This window comes from Palaemon carinicauda, chromosome 26 (assembly GCF_036898095.1).
Source record: "Palaemon carinicauda isolate YSFRI2023 chromosome 26, ASM3689809v2, whole genome shotgun sequence".
NCBI classification, from domain to species: domain Eukaryota; kingdom Metazoa; phylum Arthropoda; class Malacostraca; order Decapoda; family Palaemonidae; genus Palaemon; species Palaemon carinicauda.
Window position 1 is genome coordinate 73,046,274 of NC_090750.1, and position 24,019 is coordinate 73,070,292.

Below are 24,019 nucleotides of genomic sequence, written 5' to 3' on the forward strand. Positions count from 1 at the left end.
GGAAGCATATCAAAATATATACATATATCAGGAGATTCCTTCAGGGGAATTTTTTTTTTTCAGTAAGCTAATCTTTACGTCTAGTTTGTAAATTCTGATGCAACTCAAGTCTGCTAATCTAGAACATTCTATTCAAGAAACAGTGGTGAAGACACAGGCTAATATCTATACATATAGTGACATTAGTTACAAACATTCAAAACTATTCATTACTGTAATATTGTTCACATTGAAACAGTACGTTGTCGTTGTAGCTGAGAATCTGATTTCTTGCAGATCGAAGGTACCTTACCTCCATGATATGCTTAACGCCCATTGGGTCTGGAATTCTTTTCTGAGATTTTATGTCCCTCAGCAGCGCCGTGAACCAAGTGCATGGGACCCAGTACGTGTTGAACTCCTTGTTGTTAACAGTATTGAATATGCCTAGCTCTGTTGATGTGATAAAACCTGGAATGTAAACATTTTATTATTATTATTATTATTATTATTATTATTATTATTATTATTACTATCCAAGCTACAACCCTAGTTGGAAAAGCAAGATGCTATAAGCCCAGGGGCTCCAACAGGGAAAAATAGCCCAGTGAGGAAAGGAAATAAGGAAATAAATAAATGAAGAGAACAAATTAACAATAAATCATTCTAAAATAAGTAACAACGTCAAAACAGACATGTCATATATAAACTATTAACAACATCAAAAACAAATATGTTATAAATAAACTATAAAAAGACTCATGTCCGCCTGGTCAACAAAAACGCATTTGCTCCAACTTTGAACTTTTGAAGTTCTACTGATTCAACCACAAAATTAGGAAGATCATTCCAGTTGGATCGTAGGTTGTATATATTATTCTTTTGCTATGTCGTAGATACAGTTTAAGCAGATGATTAATCCGAGAAAGGTAGTGAATTTGTATCGATTTGAATAAGTGAATTATTCTTCATTGGTAGAATCAAAGAATAATGGATGCATTCTAGATCAAAATGGCTAAAACAAACAAATCAATTATGATAGGAAGACAACAGATGTCTCATACCATTTGGGTAAATTAGATTCTTGGGAAGTTCAGAGTGAAGCACATTTCATTAATTAAAAGTCAATAGATTAAAAATATCAAATCGAGTCATTACATTTGCTATAAACATGGTTTATTATATTTTATAGATAATTTATTAACTAAGTTCAACACTTGGATCTCTCACATTATTTACTACTACGCAGAAGACAATTCAATATTATGTTTACAGTTTCATCAAGAGCTCGCTTATCCAATATAATTTTCTTATTGAAAGCTGTAAATCTCCTATATTCCAGGAGTTAATCAATAATAGTATGTTTCATCTATTATCTTCATCATCATAATTGACTTTGTTAATTACTGTAATAATAACCTAACATTCAATTATGCATCGCCAGTATATGTTTAGCCTACTGTATATATCTGAAGAGTCCATTATTTTTTGTAGCTATTACACAAGATTAATAAACTTAAAATGCTATGATGAACACACTTAAATGATTATGCACAGAACACCATCAGATAGATAGACAAGGGGTCTATCTATTACTTACCGGCTTCCACCAAATGGTCTAGAGTAGGAAAGCGCTTTTTGACAGCCGATGATATGGAACGGAGAATGAGCACTAGGCTTAGGTTCAGGTATCTGGCCAACGCTCTTCTCATCATTCTTCCTTTCTCGTCATAGCCCGTGACGTGTAAGGCTATTGCGTGAATGATCCTGAGAATATAAAGAAGAATATAACATTTCTGGACCGCTATATGCTATGCTAAGTAGATTAATGCAGTCTTTCATTTGTGAATTTTGATGGCAATCCAAAGAAGGATATACATACATACATACATATACCAAGGCACTTCCCCCAATTTTGGGGGGTAGCCGACATCAACAAAGAAACAAAATCAAAAAGGGGACCTCTACTCTCTACGTTCCTCCCAGCCTAACAAGGGACTCAACCGAGATCAGCTGGTACTGCTAGGGTGTCACAGCCCACCCTCCCACATTATCCACCACAGATGAAGCTTCATAATGCTGAATCCCCTACTGCTGCTCCCTCTGCGGTCATCTAAGGCATCGGAGGCAGCAGCAGGACCTACCGGAAATGCGTCACAATCGCTCGCCATTCATTCCTATTTCTAGCACGCTCTCTTGCCTCACTCACATCTATCCTCCTATCACCCAGAGCTTCCTTCACTCCATCCATCCACCCAAACCTTGGCCTTCCTCTCGTACTTCTCCCATCAACTCTTGCATTCATCACCTTCTTTAGCAGACAGCCATTTTCCATTCTTTCAACATGGCCAAACCACCTCAAAGAAGGATATATGCAGCAATTTTGTACCTTGTTTCAGCTGATGTTCTATAGGCCTATACATAAGGTACTAACTAAGAAATCTTGGTATTGCAACAGATATGCATTCTTAGATAGGGAGTCCTACTACTACATAGACATCTAAATAGTTCCATTAAGAAACTTTTAAAATGAGAATAATCATAGAATTTCAAACAGATACAATACTCAGGTGTCTTAAGGAATTACTCTCAAGTTACAATTCTTCCTTACAATTAGATAGTAATGCATGACATGCACTTTAGCAAAAGACAATTGCAGTCTCAATCTTATGGTATGAACACTTAAGTATGTAAATGAAGCTATATAACAGTACTTTGTTTACATTCAATCAATCATCAATATATATATATATATATATATATATATATATATATATATATATATATATATATATTTTTTTACACGTTTCAATCCATACACTCTTTGCTCATTCTTTTGTCACTCTGAGTATGTTAGACAGCGTTAACGACATAGGGTATATTAAAATCCATGTAATCCTATGACAACTCACGTAAATCTCATTTTACATGGAATGATGTTACTGGGTATATGTAAAGAAATTCCATTTCTTAAACCTTTGCTCAGTATTTTTTATTCTTCAGAGCGGAGTGTAAAATTTTGGTTAATTCTCTAAATCATAGTGGTACGAAAGAGCTGGGTAAACGGACGGTGATGGGGCAGATTTTTTTTTTTTTTGGGGGGGGGGGAGTTGGGGTGGTTTGTGTCCTTTACGGAGGATATCCCATACTTAACTAAAAAGACTAGTGTACGCAGCCCGTCAACAATCTGCTAGATATTTAGAAAGGTGTGCACACACCCACAAGAATACATATTAATCCTTCCCACCCCCTAACCCTTTCTTAACTACTAAACAGCAGTTTGGGCAATTTGTGGGAGCTTGTGGTTTACTCCCGGGGTACCCTCTCTCACCAGGTTATGACTACTCCCCCTCCCCTTATCCGAGAGATGGGGAAAGACTGAATAGTCATACATCAGGCAATCCCACTGAGCATGACAGGAAAGAACTCTCTCTCTCTCTCTCTCTCTCTCTCTCTCTATATATATATATATATATATATATATATATATATATTCAGACGTTGCTTTTTATTATATAAGGGAGATTACTTCCTAGAGTAGACTAAGGGTTTTGTCCCTTCACCTTCAATATACATTGGCACAAGTATGTCTAGGGGAAATTTATATTTAAATATGAAACAAAGTTTTCACATTTGAAGGCAATGAATATTGAATAGAACAAAGTTTCACCAACAAATCTTATGGATTTGTCTATACAAAATAGTGTTTAAGGGAATATAGGAGAAAAGGTAATTAAATTTAGCGTAACAAGCAGTGAAGTAGGAGCTTCTTAGTTTTCAGAAAGTTGAAATAGTCGAGAGTCTTAAGGGCAGTTACATGATTTCAGGTAAAGGAAAATGCAGATATGTAGGATCTCTATTAGCTAGGTAATATTATCCGAAACTTAAAATTGGAGATAAGCAATAGTAGAGGTTAATGATAGGGTTTGCTTTTGTCCTATGGGCCCTCACTCTCACACGTCTACGCTTCCCCTTTGTTCGAGAAGCTTATAGAAGCGTAGGGATGCAGATAAGAAAATGTACAAAACTAACATAGGATTAGAAAGTAAATCTCGGAATTTTCCGATATATATATATATATATATATATATATATATATATATATATATATATATATATATATATATATATATATATATATATATATGCACACACACACACACATACGAGCATTCCCGAGGGACAAGCAATGAAACAGTGAATTGCTGCTTTTGCGATACGGCAGAAAATTATCGTTAAATAGGGAAGACTAAATAACCTAAATAGGGGACCAGTAATTTCAGATATCACAGAGAACGCTTTCAAAGGATTTGAATCAGTGTTAATGTCTTCTTAATTAGGTAATTGGTGGGCGTTCTTTCCATTAGCTTTTTAATTATCTCTCTCCATAGAGAGTAACAATGCCAGTGCCAGCAGCAGCACTATTATTATTATTATTATTATTATTTATCTCTCTCCATAGAGAGTAACAATACCAGCAGCAGCACTATTATTATTATTATTATTATTATTGAGTAAAAAATAATGGCTGCATCGGCAGAGTTTATTTTCTTATCCAATTTTTCTATTTTCCGGATAATTCTCTTCTCTAGAGCGCTACAATCAGCCAGCAGACTTGAAAAATTCATCAGTCGGGTGAATGACAAAATCGGGAAGACTTTTCAAGTATATTCTCACAAAATGCAAGTAAAACTTTGGTACAGAATAGTAAAAACTACGACGCGTTTCGAGGATAAGTCCTTCCTCATCTTCTGGTAGAGAGTGAGTTGGATGCTGCAGTCGGGTGGTATTTATACCCAGGATCAGGATTAAAAGTGAAAGGGCTGGAATTTTCATCGGTTTTCATTGGTTGATCGGAGCTGATATGATATGGTGTCTGGTGTAGCCGATGCAGCCATTACTTTTAACTCAACCTGCCTAAAAGAGGGTCTCCTACCACGATATTATTATTATTATTATTATCATTATTATTATTATTATTATTAATAGCTAAGCTACAACCCTAGTTGGAAAAGCAGAATGCTATAAGCCCAGGGGCTCCAACAGGGAAAATAGCCCAGTAAGGAAAGGAAACAAGGAAAAAGTAAATATTTTAAGAATAATATTAAAATGAATATCTCCTATGTAAACTATAAAAACTTTAACAAAACACGAGGAAGAGAAATTAGATAGAATAGTGTGCCCGAGTGTACCCTCAAGAAAGAGAACTCTAACCCAAGATAGTGGAAGACCATGGTACAGAGGTTATGGCCCTATAATCCATTTCTTTTATCGAGGCATATTTGCACCGACTCGCAGGGGTGCCCCTTTAGCTGGGAAAAGTTTTCTGATCGCTGATTGGTTGGACAAGATAATTCTAACCAATCAGCGATCTGGAAACTTTTCCGAGCTAAAAGGGCATCGCTGCGAGTCGGTGCAAATATGCCTCGATAAAAGAAATAGATTATAGTATTTAGCAGTTAGTTGGAGAATCAAGTATGTGAAAATGTTCGGGTAGCAGCGTAACAGTAGGAAAGAGATGATTTCGACAGGTGTTTTGAGATCTTAATTAAGAGAAACTCAAAACTTCTCACTGTGTAGTGTGTTGTTTTTAAGTCTAATAATATTAGAATTGGCAACAAGGAAAGCATTAGGGTAATCTGAATCATCGATAGAAGTTTTGATCTTTAGTGAATGGATATAAGGATACTAACTGTTGGAACTTAGATTTTTGTCCATTTTGGGCTCCAGAGCTTTTAAATATGTGGCCCCGAGACTATATAATAAGCTCCCACGAAACATTCTAATGATTGAAGACATTAAGGCTTTCAAGAGGAAACTGAAGACACTCTTATTTCATGAGTCTTTTGACAGTGACGATTTAACAGTAAATGAACAATATGTGACTTGAAAATATAAATACTGTGAACGAACAAGGTAAAACGACAGTGGAGGTCCTGTAGAGAGTGGGGTTCCCCTGCTGTATGGGACCGGAAAAGCAGCCATCAAAGTAACAAGGCTGCTTTGTCATCAGATGATTAATTCCGAACGAGAATAAAAAAGTAGTGAAAAGGAACGTTATGTATTATCAAAGGCAGTAAGGATATGTAAAGAGAAGTTAGAAGGACAATGAACTAATAATAGAACTTAGTAGTAAATGAGCGTGTGTAAGTGTATGAATTATTTCATGGATGTTGTACTTCATATGTTAAAAATGGAATTTCTCTCTTTTTTTTTTCTTTGTAAAGGCTAAATTGTGGCCATTATTTTAAAAGAGAAGAAAGCTAAATGAAAGAAAGAAGTCACTTGAAATACAGAGAAATAAAAAGAAACTTGCAATCATTAGTTTGTAAAATTTTTCTGGGTTCATAGTTAAAAAATGCGAGCTTCTGTAAGGAAACGAATAATTGCTGGATTTATAAATCCTAGGTTTCATAGTATGCAAAATGTAAAGTGACCTCAAAATCCGAAGCGCAATGCTCGTTAAAAAAAAAAATGTCAAGATAAAAACTCTAGAATTTATTTTTGCCTTATGTATGGGTTCATGAAGTGAATAATAGCCTCAACACTTAAATACTCCAGAGTTGATGTTCCAGTTAATAAGAAAAAATAATTAAACATTTCATTGAATCTGCTCTCTCATGCAATTATATATAATACTCTGTTCGGTAAACTTGTGAATGGAAGCAATATATAGTAAGCTAAAATTATTAATTGAAACACAAGTAAAGTTATACCCAAGTGTATACGTCATCCAAAGAATCAATTATTTTTCCACTAGATTCTCTTCATTCTCTGCCACGCTGATTCTTCAACTTACTACAAAGGTGCTCTCTCTCTCTCTCTCTCTCTCTCTCTCTCTCTCTCTCTCTCCTCTCACTTACTTGTCTGGCCATGGTATTGCCATGTACTGTTGCCACCATCTCGACGCGACGAAGGACACGTAGAAACCCAGAATGAAAGACAGAGGGATGTAGTTCATATACGCATCACAGTAGAGCACAGCTCTTTCGAACTCCCTGTGGATAAAAAGTGTTTTACATTAGAATGTATGATAATTAATACTCTGTAATAAAAATGTGAACTTGGGTAATATTTATACCAAGCAATAAAAGAGACGAATTTTATGAACAAAAATATTGACTCACGTGTGTGTGATTCTTCATCAAACACCCATTGCTTCTTAAAAGTATTCGTTCAATTTTATAAAAAAAAAAAAAAAAAAAAAAAAAAAAAAAAAAAAAAAAAAAAAAAAAAAAAAAACCTGTCATTCGATTTCCAGGTTGCTTTATATTTTGTGTATTTTTACCAGTTATGTAAAAAAGGGTACTAAAGAAACAGGATATATTTTAGTTCATGTTCTTTGAATATTTCAACTAACCAAAAATTAACCTTTTTTTTTCTTTTTTTTTTTTTAACACGACTATATCCTACTGTAACCTTTTACTTTTTCATGACTTTCATAACAAACGTTTGTCATATCAACCTTTGCGTAACCAAATTGCTGCAATATTGAACAACCTTTTTTTATCATCTCAGTGACAGGAATGGATCACTAAACAAGATTCCGTGCAAATACAAAGCCCCTTTCATCTGATCGAAGCAGGTTGACTGAAAACGGCCATTTGACAATGCGAAGCTCAGCCAGTACAATAATCATCATTATGCAGTTGCAGTTTTCTGGATGTTTTTAGCCCACATACATGACGAATTTAGTGGCTAAACGATATCAAAATCATATTTATTAACTACTAATAAATTTGAAAAATGGGAAACACAGCTACCTTGCCTACATATAATAATAATAATAATAATAATAATAATAATCATAATCATAATCATAATAATTAATCATTAATAATAATAATAATAATAATAATAGCTTTTAGTACCGTCTGCATCCGCGCCATCCTTGCGAGCTAGGGATGGGGGTTTTGGGGGAGACTATAGGTTCACCACCTGAGTCATCAGCAGCCATGGTCTGGCCCTCCCTGGTCCCAATTTCATGTAGAGGGGTCTTGGTCAGACTCTATTGCATTGTACTGTCCCTTGTCTCTGCCATTCATGAGCGACCTTTAAACCTTCAAAAGATCTACGTGTGTGGGCACACGTGGATCAACAAAACTCTTCTTCTTCTTCTTCTTCTTCTTCTTCTTCTTCGTCTTCTTCTTCTATGTGGGCTCGATGTTTCTGGTCAGCTTTCTCCATCTACCTCTGTCCCACACCTTATCATCAGTTAATTTCTTTGATCGAAGGTCATCCTTGATACAATACACCCACCCTTCGCTTTGGATCAACAAAACCTTTAGATTATCTTAATACGATGGTATGTGGGTGGTGCTGATAATAAGGCCAAAAGAAAGGAATTTATAGAGATTTATTTAGAATCTTTGGAAGAGACACATGTTATTTCCATTATATGCCTCCATTGCAGTGTAATTTGCTTGTTAGCCTTGGTTCTAAAATGCAGCTAATTTAATCTGTCATTGCGAAACTAATTGGATTCTTCTAATTTCTGTGGCTACGACAAATGTCACTTTCCGGTAAATATTTTACGGCTAATAGTCCGTTGCTGATATGTAAATCGGTAATTGTAAAGGAGAAGTTATTTTGAGAATGTTTGTTCTACACTATTAGAAAAAACCGCAATTTTAATCGGAAATTCTCCGTAAAAGTATACTGTTCTTAACCGTACTTCAGTAAAATACAGGCGACCGTAATTTTTACCTTACTTTGTTATTATCTTTTACGGGTTGGTGACCATAATATCACTCCTTTACATCAATGTATGTTTTTAAAATCGTATAGATCCTGGAATAAATGTTGCTAGACATTTTCCGTTTTTTTAATGCAAATTTTTATCTGTGTAAGGTCCATTAAAAACCTTTCCTTTTTTTCATCCGTCTCTCTCTCTCTCTCTCTCTCTCTCTCTCTCTCACTTTCCTTGAGCTTAGTAAAAATACCTGTTTCGACATACACTAGAACCAGGTGTCCTTTTCCAATCCGATGACTTTATTTCTTAAAACCCCGAAACTTAAGGATAAATATCAACCTAAATTAACGCTTTTTTTCCGTAATTCAAGGATTTGGTTTTCTATACTTCGTCTGTTGTGTTTTCATACTCACAGGCTCATACTTAGAAAACTATATATTTAGATAGTTTTTATGTGTATACACACATATATGAATGTGCATATATATATATATATATGTATATATATATGTATATATATATATGTGTGTATATATATATATATATATATATTAATAAAAAGTTAACTGAGAAGTTTTTTACCAAGGGGGGGAGAGAGAGAGAGAGAGAGAGAGAGAGAGAGATAACCTTTCTATAAAGATGCAAAATAAAAAACTTCCACTTTGAATTAGAAGAAAACTAAAGTTTTTTTTTTCCTAAGAGGTAAGGGGGGGAGGTAGTAACTTTTTAGTGTTAAACATTTGGCTGGTTGTCTCAATGATTGTATATTTATATTTATCGGATGACGGTTAGAGGGACATTTTATATATATTTTCTTTCCTGGGATATATATATATATATATATAGGCGTAGGAGGAGATGATATACATGCATATATATATATTATATATATATATATATATACATATATATAATATATATATATATATATATATAATATATATATATATATATATATATATATATATATATATATATATGCATGTATATCATCTCCTCCTACGCCTATATATATATATATACATACATATATATATATATAATTATATATATATATATATATATGCATGTATATCATCTTCTCCTACGCCTATATATGTGTATATATATATTTATATATATAATATATATATTATATATATTATATATATATATATATAGGCCTATATATATATATATATATATATACTGTATACGTATATATACTGTATGCTTGTGTGCATGTATGGTGTATAATACATACTGTACATATATATTCGCTGTCTATTATGACGATAAGTTCTCTGGGAGACTTGTAGTTTCTGAAGAAATATAATATTGAAATCTTATCATACATCTAGAATTTGAAATCACAAATTATTCATTGCAAAGAAACAATATCCATTAACAATATGTCCAGATTCCTAAAACATAATTCTCTTACTTAAATTTTTCGAGTAGTTCACTTTGGAAATGTGCATCATATATATACACAAATGTAACATTTTTAAAGAGTAATGATTACGTGAATGTTTCATTGAAGTATTATATCAAGATATCCTTTGTTAGTATTTCAATTAATTAATGAGCGAGTCATTTATATATCACTACAAGAATTAGGCTCCATTTAATATTATTATTATTATTATTATTATTAATTGCTAAGCTACAACCCTAGTTGGAAAAGCAAGATGCTATAAGCCCAGGTGCCCCAACAGGGAAAATAGCCCAGTGAGGAAAGGAAACAAGGAAAAATTAAATATTTTAAGAACAGTAACAATGAAATAAATGTTTCCTATATAAACTATAAAAACTTTAACAAAACAAGAAGATAAATTAGATAGAATAGTGTGCCCGAGTGTACCCTCAAGCAAGAGAACTCTAACTCTAGACAGTGGAAGACCATGGTACAGAGGCTATGGCACTACCCAAGACTAGAGAACAATGGTTTGATTTTGGAGTGTCCTCCTAGAAGAGTAGTTGAAATTCAGTCGGTCTTAATTTTTGAGTAAGATTTCACAAAAAAAAAGTCTTGTTAAATGCCAGCTATATTTCAGACTTTCAGTCAATTTTCTAAGCAAGTCTACAGGAAACAGGACTTGTTTAACTGAATTTAAGATTCAGCCAGTCAGTCAATATCTTTACCGAGACTATAATGAAAAGCAAACCCTGTTGAATATCGGGTAAAATTCAAATTCAGTTAATCCATCTAAAATGTCTTCAATATGTTTAGTATCTTAATATCTTTGATATCTTTGAGATCTTAATATCTTGATATCTTAATATCTTTGATATCTTAATATCTTGATATCTTTAATATCTAACTATCTTTAATATCTTAATCTTAATATCTTAATAACTTAATATCAATATTTTTAGTATCTTAATATCTTTAATATCTCAATAATTTTAATATCTTCAATATCTTCAGTATCTTAATATCTTAATATCTTAATATCTTAATATCTTTAATCTCTCAATAATTTTAGTATCTCAATATCTTCAATATCTTCAATATCTTTAATATCTTAATATCTTTAATATCTTACTATCTTTAATATCTTAATATCGTAATATATTATCTTAACGATTCCTCGAGCCAATGCAAGCACTGGGGATTACGAAAGCCAACAGGCAATAGGGTACATCGAAGCTTCTGTAGGAGATCAGTTCGGAAGGGCAAAGAGAGAGAGAGAGTACTGTACAGTACTTGGCACCGAGAGTACTTACTCTCGTTGCACATGTGGGATACCAACAGTACCGTTGGCATTTTGGCTCTTGAATGTCAGCGGGTGGCAACGGAGAGAGAGAGAGAGAGAGAGAGAGAGAGAGAGAGAGAGAGAGAGAGTTTAGCTAGTACGATTTAAGCATATGACAGGAAGGGGAGTTGATTCGTTTTTAATGTTTACTAAGAGAGAGAGAGAGAGAGAGAGAGAGAGAGAGAGTTTAGCTAGTACGATTTAAGCATATGACAGGAACGGGAGTTGATTCGTTTTTAATGTTTACTAAGAGAGAGAGAGAGAGAGAGAGAGAGAGAGAGAGAGATTTAGCTAGTACGATTTAAGCATATGGCAGGAAGGGGAGTTGATTTGTTTTTAATGTTTACTAAGAGAGAGAGAGAGAGAGAGAGAGAGAGAGAGAGAGTTTAGCTGTTACGATTTAAGCATATGAGAGGAATGGGAGTTGAATTGTTTTTAATGTTTACAGAGAGAGAGAGAGAGAGAGAGAGAGAGAGAGAGAGAGAGAGAGTTTAGCTGTTACGATTTAAGCATATGAGAGGAATGGGAGTTGAATTGTTTTTAATGTTTACAGAGAGAGAGAGAGAGAGAGAGAGAGAGAGAGAGAGAGAGAGTTTAGCTAGTACGATTTAAGCATATGACAGGAAGGGAGTTGAATCGTTTTTAATGTTTAGAGAGAGAGAGAGAGAGAGAGAGAGAGAGAGAGGGGGGTTGGATCTAGTAATGATAGTAATAATGTAAGACAAAAACAACGAGAATGTAAATAGTGGTGATGATGATGAATTTGTAATGGGTTGGGTTGTTAACGATGACTACGATGGGAAATCATTATTATGCTTATCAATATATTATGGGAAAAAATAGTAAATATTGATGTAATCAAAGAAAAATTAATGATAGTCATAACTGACATGGGTATTCATAAGGTTTGTAGAATTAATTATTATTATTATTATTGTTATTATTATTATTATTATTATTATTATTATTATTATTATTATTATTTGTCGATTTTCTTATTATTATTATTCAACATATTCATATCACAAACAGACGGGAAGGGTATCATTAATAATATTACTATTATTATTACTACCAATATCCACTTTCTTCTTACCGCTCCTATAAATCAGCGTAACATTAGCATGACTTCATTTACACCCCTGGATGTAAAAGAAGTTACTTTCAAGGTGACGCAACTTTGAAAAGTAGCATGGCCCACTTAAACACAGATTCCATTGCACGAACAATCTCATCCCCGCAGTTAAACGAGCAAGGAAACATAGTTATGAAGTTAGCGCGCTTGCTGAGATAATACTGAACTTTCTGAAAATTGCTAAAGGGTGGGAACTCTTCGCCGCCGAGCGGCCATTCTGCGCAGGCGCAGTTGAGCCTTGGCCAATGAAATGCAACCTGGCACTAGGCTTATGACAGCTGCCCATCTTAAGCCAAAGGACACCTGCCAACCACTAGAAAAGTTTGAGACGAATATTATTTAACACTTTTACTGGAGTGTTGACCTCCAATAAGATTTATACATTTCAAAACGTTTTTAATTCTATGAGAAAATTTTCATGATGCTCCTCAATGATATTTGCAAGATGAGTCTTAAAATGGGCCCTTTTTAGAATGAAATACTTTATAGGATATAATTTACTTTTTACTCGGAAAGATATAAGTTTTATTCTATATTTTCGAATAAATCATAAAAACCGCTGGCTTTTTTTTTTTTTTTTTTTTTTTAAATTAATTCGCCGAGCAAGTTCCAGAATGCAATTTCATAAGAAGGGAACCCTAGTGCTGCCGTTGTTAAAGGTAAAGGATATATTACCGAGAAGGTGAAACCATTGTCTTTAACTTTCTATCTTCTTCTTCTTCTTCTTCTTCTTCTTCTTCGTCTGCATCTTTTCCCACCTTTATGTGGGGTCGATGTTTCTGGCCAGCGTTCTCCATCTACCTCTTGTCTTTAACTTTCTATGATCCGTGTACTGTATATAGAAAAATCTTGTTGCGAAGTATTTAGCATTGCTGTTCTCATGTATTTTCCTTTCTGATGTAAGAATATTATTCATATCAGATAAGCTATGGTAAGAAAATACTTTTAAACAATTATACTTTTAAACATAGATTACTTACATTTCTAAGACCAAGGCTAGGAGAATAAGTACACATAAAATACATATGTCGTTCATACGGTGACAAATGAATTACAAAATGTATAGAATGAAACGTTGTCTTTATATATAACCTATTATGAAATCAATTTTGCTTACAAGTACAATATTCAAGAGTACCAAGTCCTGTCTTTTCGTTTTTCTTCATGGCGACCCAAGATAAATGAACAATATTTAGTAGTAGGCCGGTGAGTACCATTATTTCTTCTCATATTTTATTTAAGTGTGAACTTCATATAAATCATATTTTAAATCACTTTCTGCTAACACATTTTCAAGTATAGAAAACTCACTGTTGGAAAACCTATGCCGATATCAATGTGCATTATTATATCCAATATATTCACTTTTCGTAATTTGATATCAAATAGATTTTTGCATTTTATACACTGTTCGAATAGTGTCGCAGCTTTTAGATAAAAATTCATTATTATTACAAGTCGGGATTTTTTTTTTATCTAGCTACATAAGCGCTTTTGAAATGAATATCGTTTGAATTTTCTGTGTTTGTTTTAAATTCAATATGTACCTTACCTATCGTTTGAATTTTCTCTTTGTTTTAAATTCAATATGTACCGTACCTCTTGTTTGAATTTTATGTTTGTTTTAAATTCAATATGTACCGTACCTCTCCTATGACATATAATGAATTTAGAGGGAAAAGAAAGACTATTAATTTTATGACCACAGCTGCCAACTTGCCAAGTTATTTAACCTACAATATTTGGCATTGCCTCACGTAAATGGGATGTAGTCATATTGTTTGGGCGTTCAGTACCTTTGTAACTATTGCTATTGAAAGGATTATTATTATTATTATTATTATTAGTAGTAGTAGTAGTAGTAGTAGTAGTAGTAGTAGTAGTAGTAGTAGTAAAAAGAAACATGTAACATGAAAAAGGAAGAGTGGGATGTACTAATATTGCAATAATTATTATTTACATTTATATAATTAATCTGTTCATAGACTTACAGACATATTGATTTACGTAAACAAATGAGCACACGTGTGTGTGTGTGTGTGTGTATATATATATATATATATATATGTATATATATATACATATATATATATTTATATATATACAGCATATATATACAGTATATATATATATATATACTGTATATATATATATATATATTTATATATGTATATATATATATATATACTGTATATATATACAGTATATATATACTGTATATATATATATATATATATATATTTACTAGTGTAAGCGACCTGTCAAAGATAATATTTTAAGTAGATAAGCAAACACTCGCCCTCTCCCCCCTACCCGAGGGGAGGGGAAAGCTGGGCGTGACCGGAAATATATATATATATTATATATATATATATATAAATATATATATATATATAGAAAGAGATAATAGATAGATAGATAGACAGATATATAGATAGATAGGTATATTTGTGTATATACTGTATGTGTATAAATGTGTGAACGTGTGCACGTAATATGATAACCACATGAATAATTATGTAAAGATAAAAATGGTTAGAGGAAGGAATAAAGGTAACAAACACTTATGCTCTAATTGCTAATTGCTAATTGATATTTGATTAAGCCTATCAATAGTCATAAGTAAAAGCACTTTTAATATCATTACCTTTTTTTAGGACGGACAGGAAGGAAAGATGTATGTAGCTTAGCAAGTAATACTAATAATAATAATAATAATAATAATAATAAAGCATTTCAGTAAAAAGAACTTCCTATGATTTCCTATTTCATTATTTCTAATTGTACGTTTGTTCAAGGTTAGCTCGGTATCGTTCGACGACATTAAATCATAAAAAAAAATTAAAATATAAAGTCCATTTCCATCTCACTTTTTGTTGTTGCACTCTTTATGCATCGAAGTCTTTCTTTACAATGGAATTAGAGTTTGTTTAATTTTCAACCTAAATCCATTTTACAAGGACCAATCGGATCAGTGGTTTTCCACAAACATACCCTGTGACGTCACTTAAAACAGTATCTGGGAAATGTGTTTTTGGAGTCTTACTATAGGAGTGACTTCACCGCGACATGGCAAACAGATTATAATACCGACGTTATATCCTCTCTCTCTCTCTCTCTCTCTCTCTCGATAGGAGTGACTTCACCGCGACATGGCAAACAGATTATAATACCGACGTTATATCCGCTCTCTCTCTCTCTCTCTCTCTCTCTCTCTCTCTCGATAGGAGTGACTTCACCACGACATGGCAAACAGATTATAATACCGACGTTATATCCGCTCTCTCTCTCTCTCTCTCTCTCTCTCTCTCTCTCTCGATAGGAGTGACTTCACCGCGACATGGCAAACAGATTATAATACCGACGTTATATCCTCTCTCTCTCTCTCTCTCTCTCTCTCTCTCTCTCGATAGGAGTGACTTCACCGCGACATGGCAAACAGATTATAATACCGACGTTATATCCGCTCTCTCTCTCTCTCTCTCTCTCTCTCTCGATAGGAGTGACTTCACCGCGACATGGCAAACAGATTATAATACCGACGTTTTATCCTCTCTCTCTCTCTCTCTCTCTCTCTCTCTCTCTCTAGGAGTGACTTCACCGCGACATGGCAAACAGATTATAATACCGACGTTATATCCTCTCTCTCTCTCTCTCTCTCTCTCTCTCTCTCTCTCTCTCGATAGGAGTGACTTCACCGCGACATGGCAAACAGATTATAATACCGACGTTATATCCTCTCTCTCTCTCTCTCTCTCTCTCTCTCTCTCTCTATAGGAGTGACTTCACCGCGACATGGCAAACAGATTATAATACCGACGTTATATCCTCTCTCTCTCTCTCTCTCTCTCTCTCTCTCTCTCTCTCGATAGGAGTGACTTCACCGCGACATGGCAAACAGATTATAATACCGACGTTATATCCTCTCTCTCTCTCTCTCTCTCTCTCTCTCTCTCTCTCTCTCGATAGGAGTGACTTCACCGCGACATGGCAAACAGATTATAATACCGACGTTATATCCTCTCTCTCTCTCTCTCTCTCTCTCTCTCTCTCGATAGGAGTGACTTCACCGCGACATGGCAAACAGATTATAATACCGACGTTATATCCTCTCTCTCTCTCTCTCTCTCTCTCTCTCTCTCTCTCGATAGGAGTGACTTCACCGCGACATGGCAAACAGATTATAATACCGACGTTATATCCGCTCTCTCTCTCTCTCTCTCTCTCTCTCTCTCTCTCTCGATAGGAGTGACTTCACCGCGACATGGCAAACAGATTATAATACCGACGTTATATCCTCTCTCTCTCTCTCTCTCTCTCTCTCTCTCTCTCTCTCTCTCGATAGGAGTGACTTCACCGCGACATGGCAAACAGATTATAATACCGACGTTATATCCGCTCTCTCTCTCTCTCTCTCTCTCTCTCTCTCTCTCTCTCGATTAGGAGTGACTTCACCGCGACATGGCAAACAGATTATATTACCGACGTTATATCCTCTCTCTCTCTCTCTCTCTCTCTCTCTCTCTCTCTCTCGATTAGGAGTGACTTCACCGCGACATGGCAAACAGATTATATTACCGACGTTATATCCTCTCTCTCTCTCTCTCTCTCTCTCTCTCTCTCTCTTTTTTCTTTTTTTGCCTCTCTTGTTTCCTTTAATAGTAGTACATTCATCATCAGTCATCAGTAGCCATTTCTTGGCTTTCCCTGGTCCTTGCTTGGGTTGTGAGTTGGCTTGGTCATATGATATATGGTCAGTATCTAGGGCATTGTCCTGCTTGTTATGGCATTGTCGCTGTCCCTTGCCTCTGCCATTCATGAGTGGCCTTTAAAACTTTTAAATATTGTTACAAAGATAACTGAATATTATTATTATTATTACTATCCAAGCTACAACCCTAATTGGAAAAGCAAGATGCTATAAGCCCAGGGGCTCCAATAGGGAAAAATAGCCCAGTGAGGAAAGGAAATAAGGAAATAAATAACTGAAGAGAACAAATTAACAATAAATCATTCTAAAAAAAGTAATGTCAAAATAGATATGTCATATATAAACTATTAACAACGTCAAAAACAAATATGTCATATATAAACTATAAAAAGACTCATGTCCGTTTGGTCAACAAGAAAACATTAATAATAAAATAAACATTTCTGCTACCGGAAAAATTTCTTTAAGATATCCAAATAGAAAGGAATTAAGGAAATTTAGCCTTCAATAATCTTACGTTTGAATAGATCAAATAGATAAAACAATTACTCTAGGGCACTGGCACCAGCCCAGCTGTTGCCACTACGTGAGGTTTTGTTTTTCTCCTTTAGTAACTAGTCCGTGCTTCTGTAAGGAACTCGTAGCAGACACAATTAACAGCACGTACGCACTGTAGATAGATAGATATATTAAAATCAATAACTTGAAGTTGGACAGAGTCTTTTAACATAACGTGATCAGCTTCAGATATTTTTTTTGTAACCAACATATATATATATATATATATATGTATATATATATGTATGTGTATATATATATATATATATATATACACATATATATGTATATATATTTATATGTATATGTATATATATATATATAATACACAGATATATATATATATATATGTATATATATATATATATATATATATAACTAAATGATGATACCTAGAGTATGCTAATGACGCTGTCCTTATTAGCAGAACACCACAGGATTTGCAAAGCTCTCTTATCAGAATGCATGAAATATCACAAGAGGTTGAGTGGGTTAAGATAAATTGAAAAAAGACAGAGATGATGGGAACGGGATATGCAATGTAAGATGAAATATCATTGGAAGAAGAAAGGATTAATGAGGTGGAATCATTTAGATATTTAGTAACTATGATCTCTATTACAGGGTCTTTAAGATAGGAGTTTAATGAAAGATTGATAAAAGAATATCAGACAATGGCTAGGTTAAGTAAAATTTGGAAATCAAATCGCCTGAAATTCCATATAAAAATCAGGCTTTATATCAGTTTAGTGAGATCGGTGTTACTGTATGGACATGAGTTGTGTTATGACAATAAAATAATATCCAACAGATTTTGTAGATTTGAGAACAGAGCCCTCAGAAGAAGGTTGGGAGTTAAATGGCGGGGCAGGATTAGAAACGAAACTATAAGAGAGAGAGATTACTCGAGTGCCATATGGGGATGAGATCATGTTGAGGGGTAGATGGAGATGGTTTGGGGATGTTCTTCGCACTCCCCAAGAGAGATTAGTTCACCAAACTTTCAACTGGGCTCCACAAGGCACTAGAAGAGTTGGAAGACCCAGGCCTACATGAATGAGGATATGAAACGTGAAGTAAGTGATTATGAGTGGAGAAGTATTGATTTAAAAGCTCAAGATAAGAGACGACTGGCGAAATCTAACCGAGGCCCTTCGCGTCAATAGGCGTAGGCGGAGGTGATGATGATGATAAGTAATGTTACAATATATGTAGATAGATATTACAAGATATGTAGAGATGTTGCAAAAACAATAACTTGATTGCGCGCTTAAGTCCTTATACTACTACGGTTGAATTAACTTGCTTATTCCATAACGCTCTTAGTATATTTAGGAATGATGTTTTGTGACATCAAATCATGATTTTCTTCAGCGCCTTGTACAGCTGTTTATTTATAGTACTAGTATACGCGTCACGTCAAAAATGACTGCTAAATATTTAGATAGATATGCACACACACAGATTCAACCCTTTTCACCCCTCCCACTTTCCTAACTACAGCACGGCAGTTTCGGCAATTTGTGGGAGATTGTGGTTTTCGAGTTTACCTTTCGGGGTACCCCCTCTCCCTATGGTAATTATACGTCTGGCAATGCCACTGAGCTTGAGTGGTTATATATATATATATATATATATATGTATATATATATGTATGTGTGTGTGTGTCTATAGAGCCAGACACTTGCTCTTTAATATATAGCTGAGATAACATCTATTGCCTTTGTGATATGAGGATTTTCATCACTGGCCAATCCTCACGTAATACAAAATTATCGTACTATTATTTGTGGAATTCAAATGGCTTTATATATATATATATATATATATATATATATCTGTTTTCCTTCATACAATAAATTTCTTTTACTTGTGAAGGTCTTACTTACTTTGGGTGAGTTGCAGTGATAACTCGAGTGACAATTCCTATATTTGTTTTATTCCCTTTCATGTCCTGTTTCTCTTTGATGCAACTCTGTTGAAAGATCCTGCAGTGGATTCTATTTCGTTACAAATGGTTCAACGAGTTTTGGCTCCTGTTCAATGTCTTGCTTAACTACTTCTTGATAAAGATTCTGAACTCTGTATCCTTTAGTGCAGTGATTCTTAAACTGGGGGGCGCCAGGAGCTTTCAAGGGGGGCGCAAGTAGTTAAAATAGTAACAATGAAAATAAAAATGTAGTAATTATGATGGCTTTTGTTTTACAATACTACATAAATATGGATAAATCAATTACTAAGGAGGATGTGTAATATTTTTTGATGTGGTCATGATCCATGAATGATTGTATTAAGAGTAAAAATTATGTTTATTTTTGCAGTAATTTGTATTTTTTCCAGTATTTTCTATCAATATAATAACTGTAATCTGTATAATGCTAAAACAGTTTGAAAAAAGATTATGATAAAATTTTGTTTCATCATAATATATTTATTTTACCCCATTTTCTATGAACAATGTTTATTTTATTGAAATAATACTTTGTATTTTGACAGAAATTTTAGGGATGGGGAGGGAGGGGTGGGGGGACATGTGATCTATGCTTAATGCAGAAGGGGGGCGCAAGGCAAAAAAGTTTAACAACCACTGCAAGTTTAGTGTAACTTAGTTAATCTTTCGCATTTTGGGTTCTTCGGCTCATCAAAGACAAATGTGGCTCAGTTTGGGACGTTTCGTCTGCTGACGATATAGTGGAAACATTCCTTGTTAGAAAGCTTTTGGGGAGGTGGGCTGTGTTAGGTCTGCTTCTTCTATCAAGTTAATAGTTTAATGAACTTTTAAATTTTGGCTTTACTAAAGACATATGATGATCTTTCCATAAATACAAGACTAAACTCAGCTTCTCAAGGGGTTAACTACTGCACTCTAATTTCAGTGGGTACTTTCCTCTTGGTAAGGGTAGAAGAGACTCTTCAGCTATGGTAAGCAGCTCTTCTAGGAGAAGGACACTCCAAAACCAAACCATTGTTCTCTAGTCTTGGGTAGTGCCATAGCCTCTGTACCATGGTATTCCACTGTCTTGGGTTAGAGTTCTCTTGCTTGAGGGTACACTCGGGCACACTGTTGTATCTAGTTTCTCTTCCTCTTGTTTTGTTATAGTTTTTTAAAGTTTATAGGAAATATTTATTTTAATGTTACTATTCTTGAAATATTTTATTTTTCTTTATTTCCTTTCCTCACTGGGTATTTTCCTTGTTGGAGCCCCTGGACTTATAGCATCCTGCTTTTCCAACTAGGGTTGTAGCTTAGCATTTGATAATAATAATAATAATAATAATAATCTGGATAGGTAGATCGAGAAAGGATCTTAGTCAATATTGTTTACGTCAGTGTGTGAGTGAAAACGAGAAATATGTGCTTAGGGGAAAAAAACTACTTTTGCGCTTATCTGTATGTTTTTCTTATTTTGGTTTTCTTGTTCAACCTTCCTTTATGGAAGAAGTCTCTGGCCTTCATTTCGTGAGTATCATAATCTCGAATATTATTTTTTTAATAACTGACCATTCCTTTGCTGTAAATTTTTCTCCTTAGAATATTGCAAATCACAGAATATATTGGTATTTTTTCGTATTTTAAAAGGACTTGAAAACTATTTCTTAATATGCTTCATTGAAATCGTGGAAGGAATGCAAAAATAGACGAAAATACATATAAAAATACAGACAAATGGAAAATGTATATCTTACTGCATACATTATACTTTTGGAATATGCTGTTTCGCACCTGTATCTGTTTTTAATACTCATTTGTCTTATGTTTTTACGTCCAATTGCGTATATTTCTTTGCGTCTGAATCGATATTTAACCTCTAGAACATTTTTGCTAATACTATAATTACAGACTATATCAACACAAAAGCAAACCTAATCAACCTTTGTATTAAATGCTCGTACTTCTGTTAATTCTACATACTAACACGCATATTTGATAGTTGGTATTATATGAAGTATAACATAACAATAAGAGCATTACTTCCCATTAAACTATAGTCCATTTCTTTTAGCGATGCATATTTGCACCGACTCGCAGCGGTGCCCTTTTAGCTCGGAAAAGTTTCCTGATCGCTGATTGGTTGGACGAGATAATTCTAACCAATCAGCGATCAGGAAACTTTTCCGAGCTAAAAGGGCACCGCCGCGAGTCAGTGCAAATATGCATCGCTAAAAGAAATTGACTAGAATGAAAAACAAAATAGATGGAGAGATGATCATGTCCGTAAATAGAACAGCCATTGCGACCCTGAGAGAAAATTGATGGCGGAATGAAGAACAGATGAGAACTGGTTAATCTTGTGGTGTATTAATAATAGCCAAGAGAAATGCAGACTATTGCTGAGAGAAAGAGAGAGAGAGAGAGAGAGAGAGAGAGAGAGAGAGAGAGAGAGAGTTAAGTCCTCAAAACAAAAAGTTTTGTAAACAAGGGAGAATATGAATGGCTTTTGGTAGACGCCCTCTTTATTGATTTAAATGTCGTGGTAGTCATAGGAAGTACAAATTTTGACTTTATTAAATTACGCAACCATTGAAAACATAGGAAAAGTTGTTCAATTTTCTTTTAATTTCTTGTCCTTTTTTTAACCAAAAAAAAGACGACTTTAAATTAAATTAACAAACGCATTAAATATGATATATGATATTTTGCTTTTTATAATTGCAGTAATTAGAATAAAGTGCACAATATATATATATATATATATATATATATATCACTGAACTATTCGTGGCATCTGTATACTTTTAAACATTGTTTTCCAAATTATTTTGTTTTCACTCTACCTTAGTTGCTTCATGTACCTAAGGAGAAAGCTCATCAGTGGCGCTTCAAACCCTCTTACACAAACTACACTATTAACGATATTAGTTCCCGCATTCTCACACATCCTAGATACTGATGTCCTTTCCTACCAGCATATATTTATAACCCTCTTAAGGGCACTATTTCGGTCCTTCTTCTTCCAAACACGTCATAGATACTGATGTCCTTTCCTACCACCTTATATTTACAACCCTCTTGAGGGCACTATTTCGGTCCTTCTTCCTCCAAACACATCCTAGATACTGATGTCCTTTCCTACCACCTTATATTTACAACCCTCTTGAGGGCACTATTTCGGTCCTTCTTCCTCCAAACACTCCAGAATTTTAGATACAATACATTTTGTCCCGTACTTGCACTCATGCTAACAATACCTCTACATTTCTCATCCTTACAAATTCCCTTAATCTTCTTCCTAAAATAGTTATATTTACAACCCTCTTGAGGGCACTATTTCGGTCCTTCTTCCTCCAAACACTCCAGAATTTTAGATACAATACATTTTGTCCCGTACTTGCACTCATGCTAACAATACCTCTACATTTCTCATCCTTACAAATTCCCTTAATCTTCTTCCTAAAATAGTTATATTTACAACCCTCTTGAGGGCACTATTTCGGTCCTTCTTCCTCCAAACACTCCAGAATTTTAGATACAATACATTTTGTCCCGTACTTGCACTCATGCTAACAATACCTCTACATTTCTCATCCTTACAAATTCCCTTAATCTTCTTCCTAAAATAGTTATATTTACAACCCTCTTGAGGGCACTATTTCGGTCCTTCTTCCTCCAAACACTCCAGAATTTTAGATACAATACATTTTGTCCCGTACTTGCACTCATGCTAACAATACCTCTACAGTTCTCATCTGTGACGGGCCGAGAGAAGGTTGTGACTCAAAGGCAGGAAGCAATCAACTGAGTACTATATTAAAGAACACTCTCCTTTATATACTAAACCTCAAGGCAACAGGAAAATACATGTTCAAGGAAATGACAATGTTACAGAGGAAAACAGCAGACATGAATTTTTATGTTCGTTTTAGTGCGAGGGAAGAGCGAAGATACAAGCATAATATATACAAAAGGAATTATGTACAATTGTGTGACACACGGTTGGTACACATCCTTACAAATTCCCTTAATCTTCCTCCTAAAATAGAGTTGCATTATACAACACCTTTATACAATCCAACCTTGGCTTATTAATGAAGTCTCGTCCATATTCTTAGCACACTCCCAGCTATCTTCCTCGCTCCAGCTACTTTGCGACACGTCTTTTTTCATCCTATTATATCTAATTTCTCTTCCTCTTGTTTTGTTAAAGTTTTTATAGTTTATATATTATTATTATTATTATTATTATTATTATTATTATTATTATTAC

The 24,019-nt window shown here is 34.2% G+C and overlaps 2 protein-coding genes across 6 annotated transcripts in view; one reads left to right on the plus strand and one right to left on the minus strand.

Moving 5' to 3' along the window:
* The window catches only part of LOC137619581 (uncharacterized), a 177,910-nt gene that overhangs the window by 63,011 nt on the left and 90,880 nt on the right, over positions 1-24,019 (plus strand). The gene's annotated exons all lie outside the window — the stretch shown is intronic.
* Positions 1-24,019, minus strand: part of LOC137619580 (bestrophin-3-like) — a 136,498-nt gene that overhangs the window by 47,998 nt on the left and 64,481 nt on the right. For all 5 annotated transcript variants that reach the window (XM_068349738.1, XM_068349736.1, XM_068349737.1 and 2 more), the window contains exons 2-4: positions 6,843-6,977; positions 1,580-1,746; positions 293-450 (exon numbers count right to left, since the gene is read on the minus strand). In XM_068349738.1, coding sequence (XP_068205839.1) covers positions 293-450; positions 1,580-1,746; positions 6,843-6,977 — 460 coding nt within the window. The remainder of the gene's footprint in view (positions 1-292; positions 451-1,579; positions 1,747-6,842; positions 6,978-24,019) is intronic.